The sequence below is a fragment of the Nipponia nippon genome, unplaced genomic scaffold (genome assembly GCF_047370975.1).
Source record: "Nipponia nippon isolate SJK-2023a ecotype South Korea unplaced genomic scaffold, ASM4737097v1 scaffold_3, whole genome shotgun sequence".
NCBI lineage: Eukaryota > Metazoa > Chordata > Aves > Pelecaniformes > Threskiornithidae > Nipponia > Nipponia nippon.
In genome coordinates, this window is record NW_028262347.1 from 80,592,927 (window position 1) to 80,613,724 (window position 20,798).

The 20,798-nt window shown below is 44.3% G+C and overlaps 1 protein-coding gene across 3 annotated transcripts in view; it reads right to left on the reverse strand.

Annotated features, from left to right (window-relative positions):
* Window positions 1-596: 596 nt before the first annotated feature.
* LOC104012517 (potassium voltage-gated channel subfamily KQT member 1) overlaps window positions 597-20,798 on the reverse strand; it is a 514,732-nt gene continuing 494,530 nt past the window's right edge. For 2 of the 3 annotated variants that reach the window (XM_087765113.1, XM_087765112.1), the window contains exon 18: window positions 1,757-1,921. In XM_087765113.1, the coding sequence (XP_087621239.1) occupies window positions 1,897-1,921 (25 nt within the window). In that variant the 3' untranslated portion in view covers window positions 1,757-1,896. Of the gene's footprint in view, window positions 1,922-20,798 lie in introns of all 3 variants that reach the window. The other variant, XM_087765111.1, reaches the window with a different exon arrangement.

Below are 20,798 nucleotides of genomic sequence, written 5' to 3' on the forward strand. Positions count from 1 at the left end.
TGGCCAGAGTCAATGAGGTTATATGAAGGACCATTGCAGAAGCTCATGACCCTGACTGAAAGCCAGGAGCAACTCAATGCTCTGACAATGATTATTTACCATTTTCCCGTGTTACATGCTGTATTTGGTCATGTTCAGTAACTCTGTAGTAATCAGACAAGATGGAATGGTGGCTTGTCAGCTGATTTAATTAAAACCACATTGCTTTTTTTTTTATTGCCTCTCACACATCATTAATATTCTGTCTAAGACGCGCCTGCAATCTAAAGATTGGAATCAGTCTCATTGTGCTCTTTCCAAGCTTGAATTCCCAGACACACAAACCTGGGAAAGAGTTTTAAAGGGACAGGTAATAGTTAGAAGCTAATTTGATTACATTGAAATGGACCAGTCATTGGTCCAAATAAATGCTTATTAAGGGACCAGTCTTTCGGGTTGCTTTTAAATGCAGTGCAGGCTTTGCTTCCATGGATATGAGTGGGAATAGAATATACTTGGGATTTCCCAGGAATCAGGTCTTTGCTCTGCAGACTTCTGCTCATTCAAATGGTTGGTTATGCAAATATATTAAAAAGCCTTGAGTAAATAACACTGCACCCTCTTTAGCTTGGTTTATTATTTACATATTTAGCAACAGTGTTGTATCGTCCCTTTTCTGGAGTGTCAGGTAAGATCCATTTCACAGTGACAGTATAACAGCCAGATATGCACTCAATTTACAACCAGATTACAAGGAAAAAAAAAATCTAGCATTTAAAATTATATACAGCAGTTTATTTAAACAGCGATTAACTTTCATCAACTGTATGCGAATTTTTGTTTTCTTTAAGAAACCCTGCCATTCTCAGTCACAGCTGCAGCCCTCCTGCAGCACCCTGTTACTCAGTGACTTGAACGGAGCTTTACAGATATTTCACAGCCAATTATCATACAGGTTTCTTATGTTAAAATTAAGGCAACCGGAGTCAACAACCACTGCTGAATGAAGGCAAAAGCTTGAGAACATTTTGCATAACAGTCATCAGCGTAGCTGATAGCTATTACAGTGTTCTTGTGCAGTAAGCCTACGCAGATACTATCTCTCTTGCCTGTCTGTTCCAACATGCATCTCATCTCATTTGCAACCCTTTGCTTTAATTAGCTGAAGTCTTTGCTTCAGTCTTTCATATGTCAACCAGCCTGTTGAAGTACACTTCCATATTTTTAATCAGTAGCCTGTTGTCTTTACTTTGTCATTCGCACTAGCATATAAATCTGCCCTTCTTATGATCCTCACTGCTTGGTAGAAGTCAAAACATGCTGTTTAATTTTCCCGTTCACTGATTTCCATTTGTTTCATGTTCAAATGCTGGCTCTTTTCCCCCTTTTGGGCATGCTGTGAGCATTAAACTTAGTGATTAAATGCCAAAAAACGACTCCTTTTCCCCTTCCCCGCCCACGAATGGGTCATCCTAACCCTTGCTCGGATGCTTACCTCAACAGCGCGCCCTGTGCGTGTGCAGTCAGCCTAAACGGGGCTAGCTGCATGGGACCGCCATAGGCTGACAGAGGTTAGCTAACGATGGCTAATAAAACAGGTGCAAAACTTACGTGTTCTCTTAGGCTCGTGACTGGCTTTTTGCTGCTTGTTCTCATTTTTTTATTTAATCTACTACAGCAGAATATTGCATTTCACCCATGACACAGCCGAATCCTGAGCCACCAAGACTTAAAAATAACCGGACATAAAAGAATGAGAGGGTGGCATGTGGCTGTCCTCCGGCTTTCAAATTTTCCGGTTCACTGCGGGGGAATCCGAGGTTGTCTGTAGCTGTCTGACAGGTGGGGTGGCTGGCCCTGACATCTGTGCCTGTGGCTGATCCCCGAACTGAGCCTGGAGCGTGTTCAGGATGTCATCTAGCTTCTGGTCCATCTGCATGACCTGTTAAGGAATCAGAAAGCAGACGAGCTGTCAAATGGTTGCACATGCTTCTGGTGAGAGACACTCACTGGTCAAAAGCTCTGGGAGGATAAAGCCTGGCAGGGAGCGTTGGCATCTGAGAACCATCAGTTCCTCTGAGTTTTGTCTAGCCTGTTGCTCTAGAAAGGTTGAATGATGCTATGAAGTCACAGGGAAGGGTGTAAAGCCATGTGAAGTGGCAGCAGGAGGACAGGACATTGGTGGCCTGAGCACTTGACCTCTTGAGTCAGCCATTTTGTCTCTCAGCCTTTTCCCAGGATTGCCAAGTTCTCTCGGTGATGATGCATCCTGCAAATATCTGCCCTGAAACTCTCTTTCGCTCTTCGGTTTATTGTGAGTGTTTTTTCCCACTACCTCTCCCAGAGCTTCACCACCCTTTGTCGTAGGACATCATGCTTTCCATTACTGTCTTGGGAAATGAAACAGCTCCCCTCCCTTCACACTGTAAATAGATGCCTCTGTGATACATGTTACAGTCAGAGATCCTACCAGATACGGTGTTTATTCCCATGCATTGTTAGGAGGATAGCCTACTAAAAACCACATAATAATAGCAATGACTTCATTTAAAAAAAGAACAACCTTTCTATAGGAAGCATGACATGCTAATCCCTCCTCTCGTTTCTTTGCTTTCCAGCTGAAATTTCTCAGGCATAGTCCCTAAGCAGAGGAGTCGTTTCTAGTTATTATGATTTTTAAGCTGGGAAAGAGAAATATGGATTTTTTTTAAAAGGACGCTGCTCTCATACTTTCTACTGCTTTTTGAAATCCTGGCCTTTATCTAGGAGGCCCAAGCAGGCATTACCCCATTGTGCTGGTAGGGTTTGCCTTCACGGCAAATGGCATCCCACTCACCTTAGCATCAGCCAGTGGGACAGGCTGGGGTCTGTTGACTGCTCTAGTTTGCTCTAAAGGCAAAACTGTGGCCAGCATCCTGTAAGCAACTGGGATTGCTTCTAAGGATGCTTGAATACAGTGCAGCTTTGTGTAATAGATGAGCTCAAGAAAAAGGAGCATTTTGAAGAACATTGGATGGTTCACTTTACAGTTATCTGCTGTGAAACTCTGAGCCTCTGAAAACTGTGATCTGTCCCAGTGGGTCTAATAAACTGATAGCAAACCTTTTAGAGTGATATCAGATCTAAACTGAGCTTTCAATAAAAACGGAGACAGAATAAGAGAGAGAGAGAGAAGGATTCCAGCCTTTTTCTGTGCAAAGATAACTTTGGAAATAGCCATTGGCAGCATGGACTGAAAGTTTAGCAGGTTGAGATTGCTTTAAAAAACAAGGCAAAGAAAATCACCTTATCCGCTTTCCCCTTCTCTGCCTTTTCTCACTCCAAGTGTCTGCTCCCCTGAGGGCCCCTCAAACCTCAAGGTACCAGGAGCTTATTCAAGTTATATCAATTTGGCAACCACTGTTCTCTCCTATATACAGCCTGCTGGGGGAAGGAGGCGTGGAGTATCTTTCCTGCCTCATGAAGGGAGAGATGTGCTCTTCTCTCTTTCATTTCTACTTTCATGACTACTATCTTGTAGTAGAAAAGTCCCTCTCCCTGTCTCTTCTTTGGTTTGGGTGTGGGTTATCTAAGGCAGTATTTTCAAGCAGCAAGGAGGGAGTATTTAGGGTGTGGATTAGACAGTATAGCCCTTCACTACGATTTCTGCCCAAGTGCTTTCAGGTGCATGGCTGGCACTGCCTGAGGAGTGACCAGGGTGGGCAGGGCAAGGTGTGTGGGCATGGGAGGATGGGGGCTGCTCACTGCAGCCCCCCTGGGTGCAGGGTCGTTGGTTGCAAGCCTACCTTGGGATGAGTCACTGTTGAACAGCAACTTGAGTAGATACTGACTGTACTGGGTTGAGGGGAAGGGACCCCAGCAGAGGCTGTGTCCGGCAGAGGAGCAGCCACCTCCCAGCCATCCTGACTTCATGCTGCCAGTAGCATCTCTGCCTTTTCCCGTATTTAATGAGCTGCTAGGAGAGAGTGGTAGATGCTGCTGTGGCAGGTCGCTCTCTCTGGTGTGGACACCAAGAGAAGCACTGATAGTGCTGTCACGTTGGGCACAACTGTTACATATTCTGCTCAGCATTAAATTGGTTGGAAGTCTGGAAGTCACTAGTGGTTTAAGGGTTAAGCAGCACGGAATTAATTTAAAAACCACAGCCTTTATTTTCTCCTCCATTCTTGAAAAGCCTGTTTGGCTGATGCTGGTAATGACTCAACAGAATCTTTCTTAAGCAAAAATGTTGCACAGAGGAGAAACTAAAGCTGAACTAATTCATTACAGTAGGGTAAAAAGAGGTGTAGGCAGGGAAATGGGATCAGACAGATGAAAGATCTTTTGGGGTTTCTTTTGTGAGGCTTTGTTGATTTTGATCTGCACACTTGATCTTAGATAAGCTATGCCTGCATATTCCATATCATTTAAACTTGCTGTATTTCTCCGTATTTTGCCAACTCAATGAAAGAATGTGATGAGGAATAATTTTATGCACTTTTCTTTCCAGGAGAGGAGGAGGGTGGAGAACGTAAATATTCATTTGTAAGGAGGGAAAAAGAGAAACTCATACATAAGGGAGTAGATTACACTAAACTTCTGTCACACCTTCCACACAAGGATCTGCAAATATTTCCTGAACATTCATAAACGAAGCTGCTCAGTTCTCCTGTGTCAACTGAGAACCCTCATGGGAGGGTTTTAATGGTAATTTTTGAGATTGGAAGCAGGAGCCTGCAAAATTAAGTGACCTGTAAGAAGATGTGGTCGGTGGCAGATCTCTTCTAATCCTTAGCTTTGTATTTTATACATGGGATCAAGCCACCACTTTCTGGCTTCAGATGCTCTAAAATATGCCTTACTTTGAACATGCAACTAGGCTGGTAAAACTTTAGTCAGAAAGATAAATTCTTCAGTACCTTGTTCAATCGGAGCCTATTAAAAAGGGGTCAAATTTGGAGGCTGGTTAACTGGGATTAAGGAGTAACAAAAGGAGAGCTTTGGACACTTCAAGGCTTGACTGAAGTCAGTAGGATGACTCACAGGGTTAGCAGACTTTTCATACGGGTGACGATTTTTCACAAGAAAGTCCTGGTTTTAGATTTCTCCAAAACCACCTAGCAGCTATTACTTTCCTTAAGCCCAAATGGAACGAGTTGCCAGTTTTGAGAAACACACCCAGGCAAGCACACAGGCAAAGGGTTAAATTGTGCAACGTGTTTTTCGGCTGAGTAAAGTGAGAAGCCATCCATGGCTGGCTGCAGAGTTTCCAGAGAGATGTGATATGCCCCTCGCAGGCTCGGTGGAGACAGGTGAGTTTGGCAGCTGTCCACGGGCAAATGGCAACAAAACTTCTGTTCTCCCACATCACAAAAGCACTCCGGAGACAATCTATAAAACTGTTAAAATGCTTTTATATCCTTTCAACTGCCCTGTAGAAAGGAGACTTGCAAAAGCAGTTTAAAATATTACACTGTTGTTATTGGGGCTATGAGGTGAGCTGAAGGAGTGTTGAAATATATGTTCATTTTAACATCCCCCCGTGAAACAGCGCTGGACTCCATGGTGACATGCAGGACTGGTAGACAAAGAAAATGTCTTCCAACCAGCTCCAGTGAGTCACAGAAAGCCCTGATGGGGAACTGGGTCTGTCAGCCTGTGGGAGGCAGGGTGTCCCTGCCCTTCACCTTGAGCACCAGGTTGGCTTTCAGTACCTATGTGCTAGTTGAGGTTGTTTTTCAGCCTCTGTTTGTGAAAGCTGGTGTCTCGACCCTTTATCTAAATACCCCGTTTTACCTCGGTGGGCTCCTGCTGCAGAAATGCCTTGTGGAAAAGGGGACCCTTGGAATGGCAGCAGCATGGAGAAGGAGGGCTGGATCATGCTGGGGATTTGCCACATGCTGGACAGATTCCTAACTCCCCTGAGAGCTTTTTTTCTGACATGTTTTGCACAGGCACACCATAAACAAAATACATGTGTGGAAGACTCAGTTGGAGTAGCCACATGATCTCCCCCAAATCCTCTCACTTTAAGCCAGAAAAATCCCTCCCCCCAGGTTGTGCCTGAAAATCATTAATATGATTTCTGGAGGCTGCGAAAGCCAGTATCAATTATGTGCACAACACACTGACTTGAACTATTTCCAGAGGAGTAGCAGAAGGGGAAGATGGTCTGCTGGAGCACTGAAGAAAATCTGTAAGCCCACAAATACACTCATATGTTGCTAAGTAGGCGGAGCTTTGTATCAAAAGCTAAACCCCATAAGTCAAACAAAGTTGCTGTCACCTCCTTAAGGCTCTGCTCTCTCCCTGCCTGTAGCAGTCCTACATGAACTCATCAAAATGGCTGAGCGGTACAGCTTTCGTGCAGTTGTCTGCAACATGTCTGGGCTGCTGGTACTGGGGATGCAGCACGAAATGGAGGAGGGAGAGAAGGCAGCCCAAATTTGTGTTACCAATCAAAATGTCATAGAGCAACAATAAGTTCTGCTTTTGGCTAAGCTGGATTGACTTTGGCTTCCTGTTTACCTCACTCAGGTGGGGAAAACTATGAAGCTGTACCCACAGGACAGCCCAAGGTGTCGTGGCAGGGGTGGAGGACTGTAAGGGCCACTGCATTGTTGAGCCCCATCCCCTGCTATCGGAGCCACTGTACGATGGGTGCTTTGGTTCTGGAAGTCCCACAAGACATCCAGGCTCCCTCTCCCCGACGTGCAGCCCTCATCCCACAACAAACTGCAAGCCTAAGCATGGATAACCAAGAGCCACCAAAGCACAGTGGGCCACAGGAGGCAAGCAAGGGCGTTCCCAGAGTGTCTGCAAGGTGTTATGTGATATTTTCCAGCTGCTACTGCAAAGTCAGCCATATCTGGGGCCAGAGCTGCCATGGCCAGCTGCCCCAGTGCATGCAAACACAACATCCCAGCCCAGGGTTTCCAAAGCACCAGAGTCCTCAGCTCAGCCCACTGAACACCCCTTCTCTAGCAGTGGCCCATCTCTGGGTTCACAGCCTTACCACCACCTAGACATAACCCCCCCAAGAACCTACCATTTCCTCTGTTTCCAGCCTTTGCTGCAGCTCCTGGCTCCCAAGGTAGCTAAAATGAAGCTGGATCCACTTGCTGCAGCTCTGACTTGCAAACACTTGATCTGAGAGCTCTAACACCAACTGCTTGGGAAAGAGTTGTCCAATGGGTAGGATTTATTTTGTATGGAGAGAAGAGTGTATGTGAACCTTTGTCTGCTGTGAGCTATTCTACCTGCATGTACTTATTTCTGAATACTCCCAGCTTGTTATCTGTGATAGGTCACCTAAGGTCTAGCTCGTAGGAGAAAATGGTATTAAGTTAGTAAAATCAGATGTGATTTAGTTGAACTCTTGCAATCCATTTTATGGATGCTTCCATTTCTGACTCGTGTAACATATTGATTTAGCTTAAGCTCGTTATCCAGAAATTTGTGCCATTTTCTCATGTTGACCAGGTCTGTCACATGATTTTTCTTCTCATGCCAGATGGTGGACTGATTTGATTAGATCTTGTAAAGCCTATGTTTAGCTTTATATGCACATCTGGTCTTGTAGCTTCTCTCTGCCTACAGTTACACCCAATTATTCAAACATACTAATTGCCTATCATATGGTTCGAAGTCTGAATTGTTTATTTTAGGAATTGCTTTATTTTTTAGCATGTCCCTGAGTGGATTTATTGCTGTCCAGAGACTGCTGATTCTGGGAAGGGAAATCTTTTCTCTACAGCATTGCATGCAAAACTTCCTCCCTCTCACCTTGCGTGTCCCCTGTTCGAGAAATTTCACTGAGGTGAAATGCTGAAGCCACTGAAGCGTTTTTTTTTTCTTTTTAGCATGGCCAGACAATGTGAATGTTCATGTAGCCTGTTGGTAGCTCTCTGTGAGGAAGCAAATGGACATGCCAGCCATAGACACCACAACTAGATTGGGGAGATTTCTCTTGTGCAAGGTGCGGCTGTAGTGCAGACTCTGTGAGCCTGGTCCAACAAAGTGCTTATGGATGTGTTAGCTTGAAGCATGTGAAGAGTCTTGCTGAGTTCACCAAATATTTAAGTAAGTGCTTTGCTGGACTGGAGCCAGAATGGTCAACAGTTTGCAAGACTATACCTTTAGGATAAGCTTTTGGCATCTAAAGTACTCATACGCACATATGCACAGAAATATATCTATACCACCATTTTTTAAATCTCTGAGGAATGATAATTGGCATCTACCATGGCATCCTTCATGAAATGACTTCGGCATTAATATTAGCAAAGAACTGGCAGCTTGTTTCTCCTCTTAAAACAACAACAACAACAACAAGAGGGCTTTGATGAACAGGCTCCCATTAACTGACTGTTTTTGGGATGAGTTGTAACAGATTTGGAATTGGCCTGATTCCTAAAACGATGCTGTATCCCAAAGCAAGGTTGCCAGGTGGCACATACACAGGGAAACATCTCATTGTGGTATGTCAATGTCTGGTAGCCAACTGCCAGCACTCCCTGCCCTAACACTGAGCTGTGCAGCTCCTTGCTTCATTCTGCTGAGGGTGCAAATAGTGCAGAAAGACCAGCTTCAGTCAATGGGAGCTTTTGCCACTAACCTCAGAGGTCAGGTAAACAAGTATATGAGTAGAAGCTACGCAAAGAGCACTTCCATGACAGCCTGTTGTTCTAGCAGACCCAATTCTCCATGAACACCAAAAAATATATAAACCACCAGACTGTCTTGTTTGACTTATTCCGTGTACCCCTTAGCAGATATCAGTTGTTTATTTTCATTCCATGAAACTTATCTAGATAAGTGCACAATTTTCCAGGCCTCCCTTCCTTTATCTGAAACATCCCCACCCATTCTTAGGTCAGGTGTTATAACCTTTGGTAGCCTAGGATATAGTAATCTTTAAGTATAGCTTCATTTGTTTTGGTTTCCATCTACCTTTCCTGTTTAAATGAAAACACAAAAGTCTATCCCTCTGCACTTTGTTCCTGGGGTATTTCCTGTCGGTACCCTCTTGGTGAGCATTATATTTTTATATTTCCTATGCCACAGTTGCACTGATGAACCTCTGCAGTAAGACCTGTGTTTGTGGTTGCTGCTTCTGGTGTAAGATGCCATTTGCTTAATCGCTAAGCAACTCTCAAGAGTTCAGCCCTGGGTTTCTAAAGCAGTCCTGGTCAGCACGCAGATTATGTTAGCAGTGTTACTGCTTCGGAGAAGGTGTGATTTTTTTTTTTAAATTAATCTTGGCTTCCTAAGTAAATGAGGTTTAGCTGATGATGTATCTGTGTATATGTTGCCACAGCAGCTTTGGAGTAAGCTGGCCAGCTTCAGACACATTTGCCAGAGAGACAGAGTCCTTACAGATAAGAAGTTTGGACAGATTTCTGAAAGTCTGGCACTTGTGAAGAAGACAGACATCCAAATTAGTGCCTCATTGAAGGCAGGGCAGAACAGGAAGGTGAACTGTATTATTAGACCCCAGAGAATCCACACAGGATGCCCTGACCACAGGAAAAGCTTTATTCAGCTCTTGCCCCTTATTAGCCTCGGATAATCAACCACAAAATACAGAGCCACAGGAAACCAGGCAGCAAAATTTCTACTGCTCCCAGAAGTACTTGTTTCTAGCTGAAGAAATTCAAGTGGTGCCAGTCTTTGAGTGGATACAACCATAACTTTCCACAGCCGCCATTATGCAGCAGCACTTGGCTGCTGGGTGTGCTGTAACTACGGAGGGAGTTTGTCTCATTTTAGCTATATGCATATGCACCTGTGTGTCTGTTTGCAGCCAGTGCTTTGAAATGGTTGCTTTTTTCACCTGACTTTACCCCAGTAGGTCAATCAGACTTTGCAGGACTCTCTTTCTCTTGATTTATATACATAAATGGTTATTTTTGTTTTTGCAGGACGTTTCATTCTTCACCCTCCTCCAGATCCTGCTCAGATCCTCCCTGTAATCTTGCCATCTCTCTTTGCGACATCGCTCTTCAGCCACACCCTGGATGACGCACTGCCATTTCTCAGCTCATTATATTGTGTGGCTACAAGTCCTGCTGCAAAACCAGTGTGGAAAGAAACAACACACAAAAATAACAAACCTAGTTCAGCCTCAAAGGTGGATATGCAGCTACTGTGAGTCACACCTTAATTTCACAATAGAGCAACCTTGGAACTTATGCTCCAAGATGCTGATTAATTTAATTTTTAAATCTCTAAACAATACTGGACAGAGAGAAACAAGATAAAGAAAATGCAGCACTGAGTATTTAAATGGTGCCAAAGGAGCACTGAGAAAGAAGTGACCTTAGCCTTCCACTAGATGATGTGATAAGCTCAGCATTTTAGATGGGTGTGATGAACTCAGTATTTGTGCCTCACCTAAACCTTTGAAGAGATGGTATCAAGTCATCTGTGCTCAGATTGTTTTGCCTTTACGTTTGCTTTTTTGAGCTCTATTAAATCTCCTCCAAACAGAATCTAACCCCACCAGCCTCATGGCTAGATAGGCTTGACCAGTTCCTGTAATGGGGAGGACACTTTGGGCTGTGCTGCAGCTGGTTTGTTTCCTTCAGCTTAATTGCAAGGATTGCTTACTGATACTGAAATCAGTGGGCAAATTCACTTAATCCAGGCCTACTGACCTGACATGTAGCTAAGCTAGCACCTAGTTACCACAGCTGATGGACTGTGTATGGCAAGGTAACATTTATATGCCTTATCACAAGTATTGATACACAACTGCCCTCCATTGACACACACACACAAAAAAAGCTTTACTTAAAATTATCAGTCCATCTTTTCTTATAGGTTGGCAAGAAAGGCGAAGAGAGAGGGAGAGAGGGAGTGTTATTATTGGGAGGAGCACAGGCATTATGGTGATGGCGATCTAGATAGTAAGACGTGTACGTACTAGAAAAGTTCCAGGCAGTTCTTGTAGGACTAGACCAGGACTTCATAAACCCAAGCTCCAGTCTACTCCCCAGCACAACCTTCTTGCATTGAGGACAAGTCACTTTCTGGTTGAGTCTCATCAATATTTGTTAACCACATGTATCAAACAATCATCTGCCATTTCTTATCTTTCTGACATGAAATCGCATGAAATTGGGTAGGTTTGAGTCTTTGTACAAAATGGAAGACACAGACCTGTAAAAGATAAGAGTAATCTAAAATGTTGACTGAAATGTTGGGTGTGGAAGGAAGGAAGTTTTAATGGAAAAAAGATCAGTCCCTGTTGGAAAAGGACAGGAGGAGAGAAGATGGTGGTGCTCCTTTGTCTTTCCCACCGTTGGCTCTGTGAGGATTGAAATGAACACGGCAGAGCGAGGCTGGAAGTGTGGCACGGTGGTCATGCCAGGAAAAAAAATTTAATTGGGAAGCAAAAGGATGCTTGTTTAGGGATCAGAGGGTGTCACTGGGAGGCCACCGTCTGGACTTCTATTTCCAGCTCTGCGAAAGAATTGTCATACCATTTTAGCCAAACCCTGTAGCAAAACTAAGGGCTGGTCTGTGTGCAGTTGTGCTGATGTCAGGAAATCAAGCCTACAACAGGCCTTTCGTTGTTCCAGGGGAACCTATGCCTGGACACTCCTTTTGATGTGCCCTATTTCAGTTAAAGTGATGAAATAAGCTTGATAGAAGCTAACTCATAAGGGTCTTGGAAAGTGAAAACTGTACCTTTATACTATGCGCTGTTGAAAAGGGTGAATGAAAACTTCTGCGCTTATTTCTTCTCTACTGTGCATAAGTCTCTAGGGTCACCTTTAAGTAACAAGTTCTCTGAAACTCTCACACCCTTTGAAGGATGCCGCAAGCCTTGCTTAACGCACGCAACGTTATTTGAGGAAGAAGCTACAGAAGCACAATGTGGTGTTATGTATTTAAATCATGAGGATTACAAAACACCGTTGTTTGCTCATTAAAACACAGAAGCCCAAAGCAAGTGAAATATTATCAGACAGTGCTGACTGAGGGTGTAGCAGTTCTTGACTCTTACTGATTCAAACATGCTTTGCTGAACCCTTTGGTTTTAGCCTGTCTGGCTTATCTGTCATTTGATGGATTGTACTAGCTTGCTTGTGTATACCAGGCCTGATTAACAGCACTGCCACACACTGTATTTTTAATGAATTCTTGAAAAAGTCATGGCGAGGGGGTGGACTCAGGACTGCCTGGTCCAGTTTTGCAGCCGCAGTGACCTGACGTTAAGGGCGTCTGTCTGTCTGTTCAGTCATACCAAGCCATAGCATTTGGTCCCGGATCAGCAAAAACTACAGGCATAAACTGTGCAGGAAAAGCAACTACGCAGCAAGAAACGGTTCGTGACCTGAGCTGAGATTGCTTAGCACCTGGAAGGCTCTGAGAAATACGTGGGGTGTGACAGCACAAATCAGAGCATAAACTGGCTATAGCTACAGTAACTGTGGATGCAGACCATCAGAAGAGATTGCAGGGAGAATGAATTTGACTGGATTTGTCTTTTTTCTCCTTCCCAAGCTAGAGAACTAATTGCATAATATGTTCTGTAGCTAAAGAGATGTCCATGGGCATTTAAAACACTGACTGAGAATAGGAGACTGAGCAAAGTAGATTTTCCAAATCCAGAATCTCAATGGTGGACATTTTCCATTTCTTTAGTGCTTGAAAAATAACAGACAAATTTGAAAAATCAGCATGACTACATCCCCAGGGGAGACTCAAATAAAGCATTAATTAAAGTAAAGAAAGGGAGGTGTCTTATTTGAACTCTGCTGAGCTAGATGGATTACCTATGAAAGCTGGCATTGACAGGACAGCTGTATGAAGAAGCCTGTGGCAGAAGTACCGGTGTCTTATACAAACAACAGGAGACAGGGCAGGAGACGCAAAGCCATAATTGCCAGATAGATTTCTTCCTCATGAGGCATATGCTAAGTCAGCAGAAACCTGCTTCAGTTTCTGGCACTGCACTGTTAATTAAGGAAAAAAGAAGTCAGTTATACCTACTATCACTCTTACAGCTCTTTAGCCTTATACTGCAGGGAATACTGCTGGGGAGAAGAATATTATAGATCTTGCTCAGAGAAACAATCACTGTTCTCTCGCATGTCTCTTCTTTTTCATATATCATTGCAGAGAAAAAGCACAGCAATAAAAAGGGACATGTATTAACACGAACATCGAGGTGCAGGAATATGAGAATGGCCTGGTGAGATTTCACTGTCCCAGCATTTAGTAAAATAATTTAAACTGTTGCTGCAGTTTAATTAAGATTTTGGGTTACCAGCTTTTTTGAGGTTCTAGAGGGAACTGGGAAGCCATGGAGGTCTTTACGCAACTTTCTGCCATGGGGGAAAACAGATCGTTTTCAGGTCAATAAGCTAAAATTCATTAATAAAATAGGTACCTGTTGGGACTACCAAGAACCCCACAGATTTAATTGCTTAGCTTGGCATCTATTTGCTCTTATATTACTTTTACTCACCATGAACTATGACTTTGATCTACTAACTCAATATAATCTATAATAAGTCTAAGCCATATTTAAAAATGCCTGGGTTATTTGTTGTTCTGCAGTGTTTCTCATCCCTTTAGAGCAAGCTTGTTTAACTCCATATGGAGCTAGTTATCAGTGAGAAGGAAAATAAGATATCTATCTTTTTGCTAATTAATACTTTAGAAAGCTTTCACTTTCATGTTTTAATGCATATTAAAAATCCCAGCTGTGACTGGATGCTTGTCTTTCTGCACCAGTATGGTGTAAACCAAAAATGGCCATCACCATGAATCCATGACATTGAGGCTCTGATTTTGGCTGCCTGACCACTGTTCTTGGCTTCCTTCACTGCATGCCCAGCCCCAAAACCAGGATGAAAGAGCGTGCTTAAGCCCTGCTGCTGCTGAAAGGCATGGCCCTGCCCGCCCCAGCTGCACCCTCCTGCCCTGCCTGTGCTCTACAGGTCCACGGTCTAGCCTTGGCTGGACTCAGGAGCAAGCCCGGGAGAGCTGTGCAGCACAGCAAAGACTACCCACATAGGAGAGCGGCCTCCAGCCTGGATCCCAGGCCCATGGATGCCTCCTCCACCATGTTTAAATGACTCTTTTACTACTTGCAGGTTACACAGGAACAGAGGGAAAAGCAAAAGCCCTAAGTAAACCAGGGTCATATGCTGTGCTCCAGCTGAGGCACTGTGCAGCCCATCAAAAAAGCTGGGGTTCTTCACCCTGCTTTCCCTTTACTCTAGTATAGTCAGCTAAAATGTCCATGGTAAGGCTCACAACTGCTTTTTTCAAGGAATTTGAGCTATGGTTTTAATTACTGTTAATAAGGAAGTGGATTTTCTGTCCTGTAAAAAGATTCAAAATAAAAAAAAAAATCAACCAGGCCCCCAGACCATGCCAAACCTGGGTAAAAGCAAATAATTTCTTTGCCATGAAATCTACATGTTTCCTTTTATTATTTGCTAATAATTTGCAGAAGACAAAATCACTGTGAAATACATGTCCCCACAACTTTTCATTTTTAAAACCGCTGAAATACCTTCATTCAAATCTTCACTTGTTTTTACTTATTGTTCCTAAAAAGTTCATCAAAATCAATATGATTTTTTGTAATACAGCAGATCCTGCAAATTTTGCCAGGGAAGAAGCATTTCGATATAAAATCTCCTGCCAGCTCCAGTTCAAACACTTGTGACTCAGCATAGCCAAAAGCACACATGGTCTTGCAGACAGACAGCACAGGAGCCCCAGGAGCCAGCCTCACTGCACAGCCTAGGGAGGAGTCTGGTAGACCTGCAAGCCAGGAGCCAGGAGGTCTCTACTGCCCTGAGCTGTTGGATGCTCTGGTAGGGGCATCAGGCTGTAGCTGGCACTGGGCGAGCCCTGTAACGGGCAGGTTCATTTTGGTACTCCCCTCCCTTCCTCTCCTGGTAATGGAGGGAGATGTCTGCACCTCCTCTATCCTCGCCATAGCAGCTTACGTGCGTTGCACTGCCTGCCTACTGCTCTTTATCACAGGCAGGGAGTGGAAGTGGCTTGATTCAAAATAATTTTGTATGATGCATTTAGGGGCAGCTAGCTATTTAAAAAACTCTGCTATATCCTGCTAGCCCCAGGTGGAGCCCTATGTACATCCCCTGGGTGCAGGGCTTCCCCCAGGCTGGGGAGGCTGTTACTCTCCCTGCCTCTCTGATTTCAGCCCTGGTACATAGTGTTGCCCCACTTACCATCCTTAGGCTGTTTGGCCACAAAAGCATCATCCCTATTTTGGGGCTGGTGCCCTTCACCTCTATCCCCAGTGCTTGCAAGAGAGGTGGAGGGGAGCAGGAACCATGCACGCAAGGGGGTACCGGTGAAGGCTGGCACATCCGTGCTGCCAGCCAAAGCGCCATGCCTCCCTGCTGCTCATCGTTTCCCTCCCGATGGCCTCCCCCAGGGACTCAGCTGAGTAAGGCGAAGGATTACTCAGCTGAAGGTGGTTGTGCTGCTATACCCCAGGGCAGAACAAATGCCTCGGTACAGGATTTCGGATGCGGTTCTGTTTATGCGCAGCAGTCAGGCACCACTGGTGTATGCGGCAATCTGAAACACGATTTTAAAGCCAGCCATGGCACTCATAAGTGGATCTGCACAGGCAGCCAGCGAAGATGAAATCCTCTTGTTAGCCACAGGGCAGCATGGTGTGGCAATTAGTATGTTAAGCAGAGCTGAGAGAGACTTTTGTAATGAAACCGAAAACTTGGCTGGCCTCCAAAATCTGCAAAGGTTCAAGAACCTTTCAGTAAACCTGGATTGAGCCCTGGCAGATTTATAATTTCAAGGAGGAACTGTTAAAAACACCCCGGTTTGTGCACGATTTTGAGCCCAGACCCGGCCACACTTGGCACTTTGGGAGTTTTGCTTTGGGTTTTTTGCATACAAATCCAAAACACAATGTAGACTCAGCAGGGAGGAACCGATGCAAACCAAAACTGCTGAGTTTTGCACAGCTCTAATTATAATCTCTTCACAGTCCTGGTTTTATTTATTATTGTTTGTACTGTGGTAGCAGCGCAGGGCTCCAACCAGCTTTGGGGCCACGCTGTGGTAGGTGTTGTAAAGGCAGAAGAAGGCGGCAGGATCCCCAGCCTGAAGAGTTTATAATCTAAATAAACAAAATAGATAAAGAATGAGAGAAAGACATAAAACACGTAAGCAAAGTGATTAGGGGGTGTTGGCAAGACAACCGCTTTTTTCTTAGCGTCTCTCTCACCCACACATAAAATTGTGTCTATTTACCCCTTAAACTCTTTGGGGTCAGGGCCGCATTTTCCAAAATGCCGAGGGAGATAGGATGTGAGAAATGAGTGGAGAAACGGAGGTGCTGGGGGGTGGCAGCAGGACCGGCAGTCCCCTGGGCGGCACCGCTGGATTTCGGCGGTGAGGACGGCAGCGGGAGGCAGGCGATGGGGAGATCAGCGGTGTGGGGGACAGAGGAGACAGACGGCACTCCCTAGCTTGGGTCAGGTCAGAAAACCCATTGCATGCCCCACGATGACCTGGGACAAGTCACCGGACCGCTCTGTGCTGCAGTTTCCTCTAGGGCTGAGAAGGGCTAAAAATATTTCCCTATATGGCATAATTCTTCCTCGATGTAAACTGCTTTGAGATTCTCAGGTGAAAGGTGCTAGAGGAATGCAAAGATTTATTTTTCATAAACCTCCTCACATATTCTTTTCACTGCCAAGTCAAGGCCTGAAGCCAGGAATTTGAGAGATGCATATATCTCTCTCACTATATATATATATATACACACACACATATATATATATGAATATAAAAATACATTTATGAAAGAGGCCAAGGTATATTTTTTAGAAATGAAGCCTTAAGTTAGATTTCCTAAATCTATATATAGGAACTTAAATGAATGGCCAGATTTAAAATCAGGACAGTTACTTCTTTAAAATTGGGTTCAGGAGTCTGGCTGTAAGTTCTTACTTGAAAATGTTTAGATACAAGCTAGCTGGAAATTTCATATCTTAAAAGAAGTTTGTAATGTCTGGTGTTTTCTTTTTTTTTTTCCCTAGGATTTAGGTGAAGGTTTGGGCCAGTTATTTTATCCCAATTATTCACCATTCTGCAACTATTAATTAAAACAAACAGCTCTCTGAAGCTATTTCTCACAACAGGGAAGATTTATATCTTGAAACTGAAGCCTGTTTTCTCACTGCATCTATTTTCTACACTGCATAAACATCCAAGTTTGTTATTGCAGCAATCACCAGCGCGCGCTCTCAGAGTTCCTTGCCAGGCTTGTGATATTTATTGTTTGTTAAGCCCCAGCTCCTGGAGTGAAGTGATTAGATGAGAACCTCAGCTTGCAGTTAAAAAATGATGTAACTTTGTGCTGGACCACAGGGCTGGTGTGAGGAACGGGAAAACATGAGCAGAATGTATGGTCAAGGGTCCAACCATCAGAAAGGCGGACAAAAAAGAAAACCCTACATGTATTATTATTTTTGAAGCCTAAGGACTCTTAAGCCAACCTCCCCCTTATAATTTGGAAGGGGGGGGGGGGGGGCAGCTGACTCATGGTTTCTGACTGCCAAAGCATGGCCATGGTGGGGGTTACTCATCGCCTTAGCTGCCCGGAGGTTTCTCACCGAGGGGCTGCTCACCCCTCTGTTCAGCTGCACGTGTTTGTTATCACCGGGTGTTGGGCTCCTGCCACTTTTTTCCTTTTAAAACAACCTTCCTGAGGCGTTCGTTTATGAAAATACCCTGTGCAAGGAATTACACGGACTTGTCAAATAGAGACAATAGGTCAATTTCTGGCCCTCCCAAATCAGACAGGATCCCTTTAGCTTTCAAAAAAAGAAGAAAAACAGAACTATTAGAAGTCTCAGCTGCCAAATAGTAAGTCTATAACAATGTAAAGCAAATTAAACATGATACGATGAAATGCATTTTTTTAAAAAGCCCTCTTTTCTCAGCAGTTAGATGGGCTTTATATACAATGGGAAGATTCATTCCTGAAGGTAGTTCCAGTGTATGAAACAAACCGCTATGTATCACAGTCTAAAATGTCTATTTTACATGAAACAGCAACTGTGACATCGCTTTTACCTTGGGAAAAGCTCATTCAGCCTCCTGATTTATGAAGGCTGTACTTCTCACTGCTCCGCTCCCTGCCTCGCTGTGCCCACAAACCCTCTGGGGAGAGGAGAAAAATACGTCTGCAGTGAAGGAACCTAGCTATTACCAGTGTAACTAACGGACATTAATAATGGAAAACCAATGTGAAGAGCACAACAAAAACACAAGCAGGAGAAAAATGAGCATGTTTGTGTGTGGAAAAATAACTATACAAGGTTGCAGTTTAAGACATGCGAAGGTCTGGCATGCATTGTTCACCAAGCTATGGATGGGAGCTGGGGACACAAGCGGGGGTCTGCAGCCAGCTCTGGCTGGACCCTGCACCCATCCATGCCCGCAGGCATGGGAGCGAGCATGGAAAGCAACCCCCCTTTGCTTTCTCACCATTACAGCCCTGAGGCAAGGTCCTGTTGACACCCAGGGTAATGACGGGGGTATTTTCTACCCAGGTTCTTCTCCACATGGTGGGATCTGGGCTGGACATACTGGTATTGTTTCTGAATAAAGCGCCTGCTTACTGGGGGCTGGGTGCTTGGGAGGAAGGAAAGGATGGGAAGATAATAGCAAGGCTTTACACAAAACCTCATTACTGTAGTCACAGGTGAGTTGCACTGCTCAAAGCAAGCAGAGGAAAGAACAAATTCCCCTTGACTTCTTCTATCCCCTTGAATGGGTCCCTGCTGGAGACAGTGCACTTGCCAGATGCCTGCAATAGGCCTGCAAACCAGCATAATATTCAGGTCATTGCTGCTGGAAGTTCTCCCTCCCTTGCCACCATAGATTCTATCTGTAGCACATGGAAATAACCTCCATAACACCAAAGGCAGGGTGGATCCCAGAAGAGGGCGTAGGGAGGAACATGGTCTTTTCAGATGGCTGACTGTACGGTCTATAGCCATGTTGCAATTTGTGTAGTCTACATTTATTCATTTACATGGGTAAAATTCACACCTCTCTTCAGGGTGCAGTTAAACCTGAGTTCAAGTTCAAGGTGTGGCTTCAGGAATCAGGACAGTTATAGACCAGCAACAGATGCAGACAGTTACAGCTTAGAGGAGAGAGAAACTTCCTCTTGCATGAGTGAATAAATGCCAGAATACCCTGAAATCCTGCTATTTACCAGAGAACCTTGCATTATGAATGTTTGTGGATCTCTACTGGGGCTAGGGTTAGGCATGCAATAATGAACTGGTATTGTGCTTTCTGTTTCACACATACTTTGTGAGCTGGTGGAAGACAAATGTTGGACACACTAGTGCCGTCAGCTGCCCCAGTACACTTCAGGAACGTCATTCTTTCTATTCCTGCCGTTAATTCAGCAACACACTCTGCCAATAAACCATAGCAATAGCTGCCTCGCGGGTCATCATGACTACGGAAGAGCAGGCTGCTTGCCAACACCAGACAGCTTAGCCACCAACCACGGACACTCTGGGATAGCCAAATTCTCATGGGTAATGGCAGCCCCTCCTGAACTGATGTCTTCTCCCACTGGGCTGACCTGGGGCTGAAGGGTTAAGGCATGCTTCCCATACTTCTGGAGCCACAGCTGATCAACCCAAGGGTGCAGGCTGATACAGTCCTACTGTTTTGTGCTTGCTGTTGTGGTCCAGAATGAATCAGCACTGGGGTGTCCACAGCTGGTAAAACCTACATCAAGTGTCTTTACTCTGCCATGTCTCAGCCTGTGGGATCTGCTAGGCAAGGCCCACCATTGTCTTCTTAAGGTGACAAGGTAGGGCTGAAGTGGCCTCCAGCCAAATCATCACATACCCAGTGCTCATGTCCAGAGAGATGTGTGAAGGTAAACAGCTTGAACAATGGGGTACCCGCTGGAAGGAAGGACATGTCAAACCAGAGCTTTCTGTTTTATTACTCTTCTGCAGATGGATCAAAGTAAAAAGGCAAGTATCCCACAATAACTTGGAAAATACCTCAGTACAATGCTCAAGTCTGTGGGATGTGCCCTCACAGAAAAGCCCATCACCTAATGCAGCCCTGTTGTTGGCACAACCGTGCAATTAAACTTAAGCACCACTTAAGACTTTGGAGGCTTAAACTCAAGAATGCCATGCCCAGACAAATTCTGCTGTAAAGACAAAGCCAAAGTGACTTAGGCAGATTTTTAGATTAAAATGGAAATGCCCTCACTGTACTGATTACTTATGCCATTTTATTTTGTCCTTTACTTTTGAAGAGAATTGTTGTGCGAGCAAACAGAGCTTCAGTTTTCTTGTCAAAACTCCTGACGCCAGTGATCCTCCACTTACATGCAAAGCAAAGCTATGTGTAAGTCATAGGGTCAATTTGTTTACCTTGCCTGTGGCAAGAATTGGGTTCATCAGGTTAATTTCAGTAGTTGCTAAAAGGTCTTGAAATTTTTTCTGGTGTCATATGGCTTTTGCCTTTTTTTCAAAGCAGGGGGTAACCATGGACTGTTCAAAACATAATGAAGTAAACAACATTTTTCTGCATCAAGCTCATCCTGCAAATTAATTTATTTGCATTTCTAGCCCTTTTAAGTGAAGCGAAGTCATACAGATGTGAACAGTCATTTAAGGATTTTAAGGGTTATGGTTCACATCACCAAAAATTGATTCCAGGACTACTCATTCACAGAAAAGGGAAAAATGAAAGTGGACATGCTGATGTGTTGGGAAAAATGGGGGATTTTTAATTAAAAAAAATTATTTTACAGCTGCTGT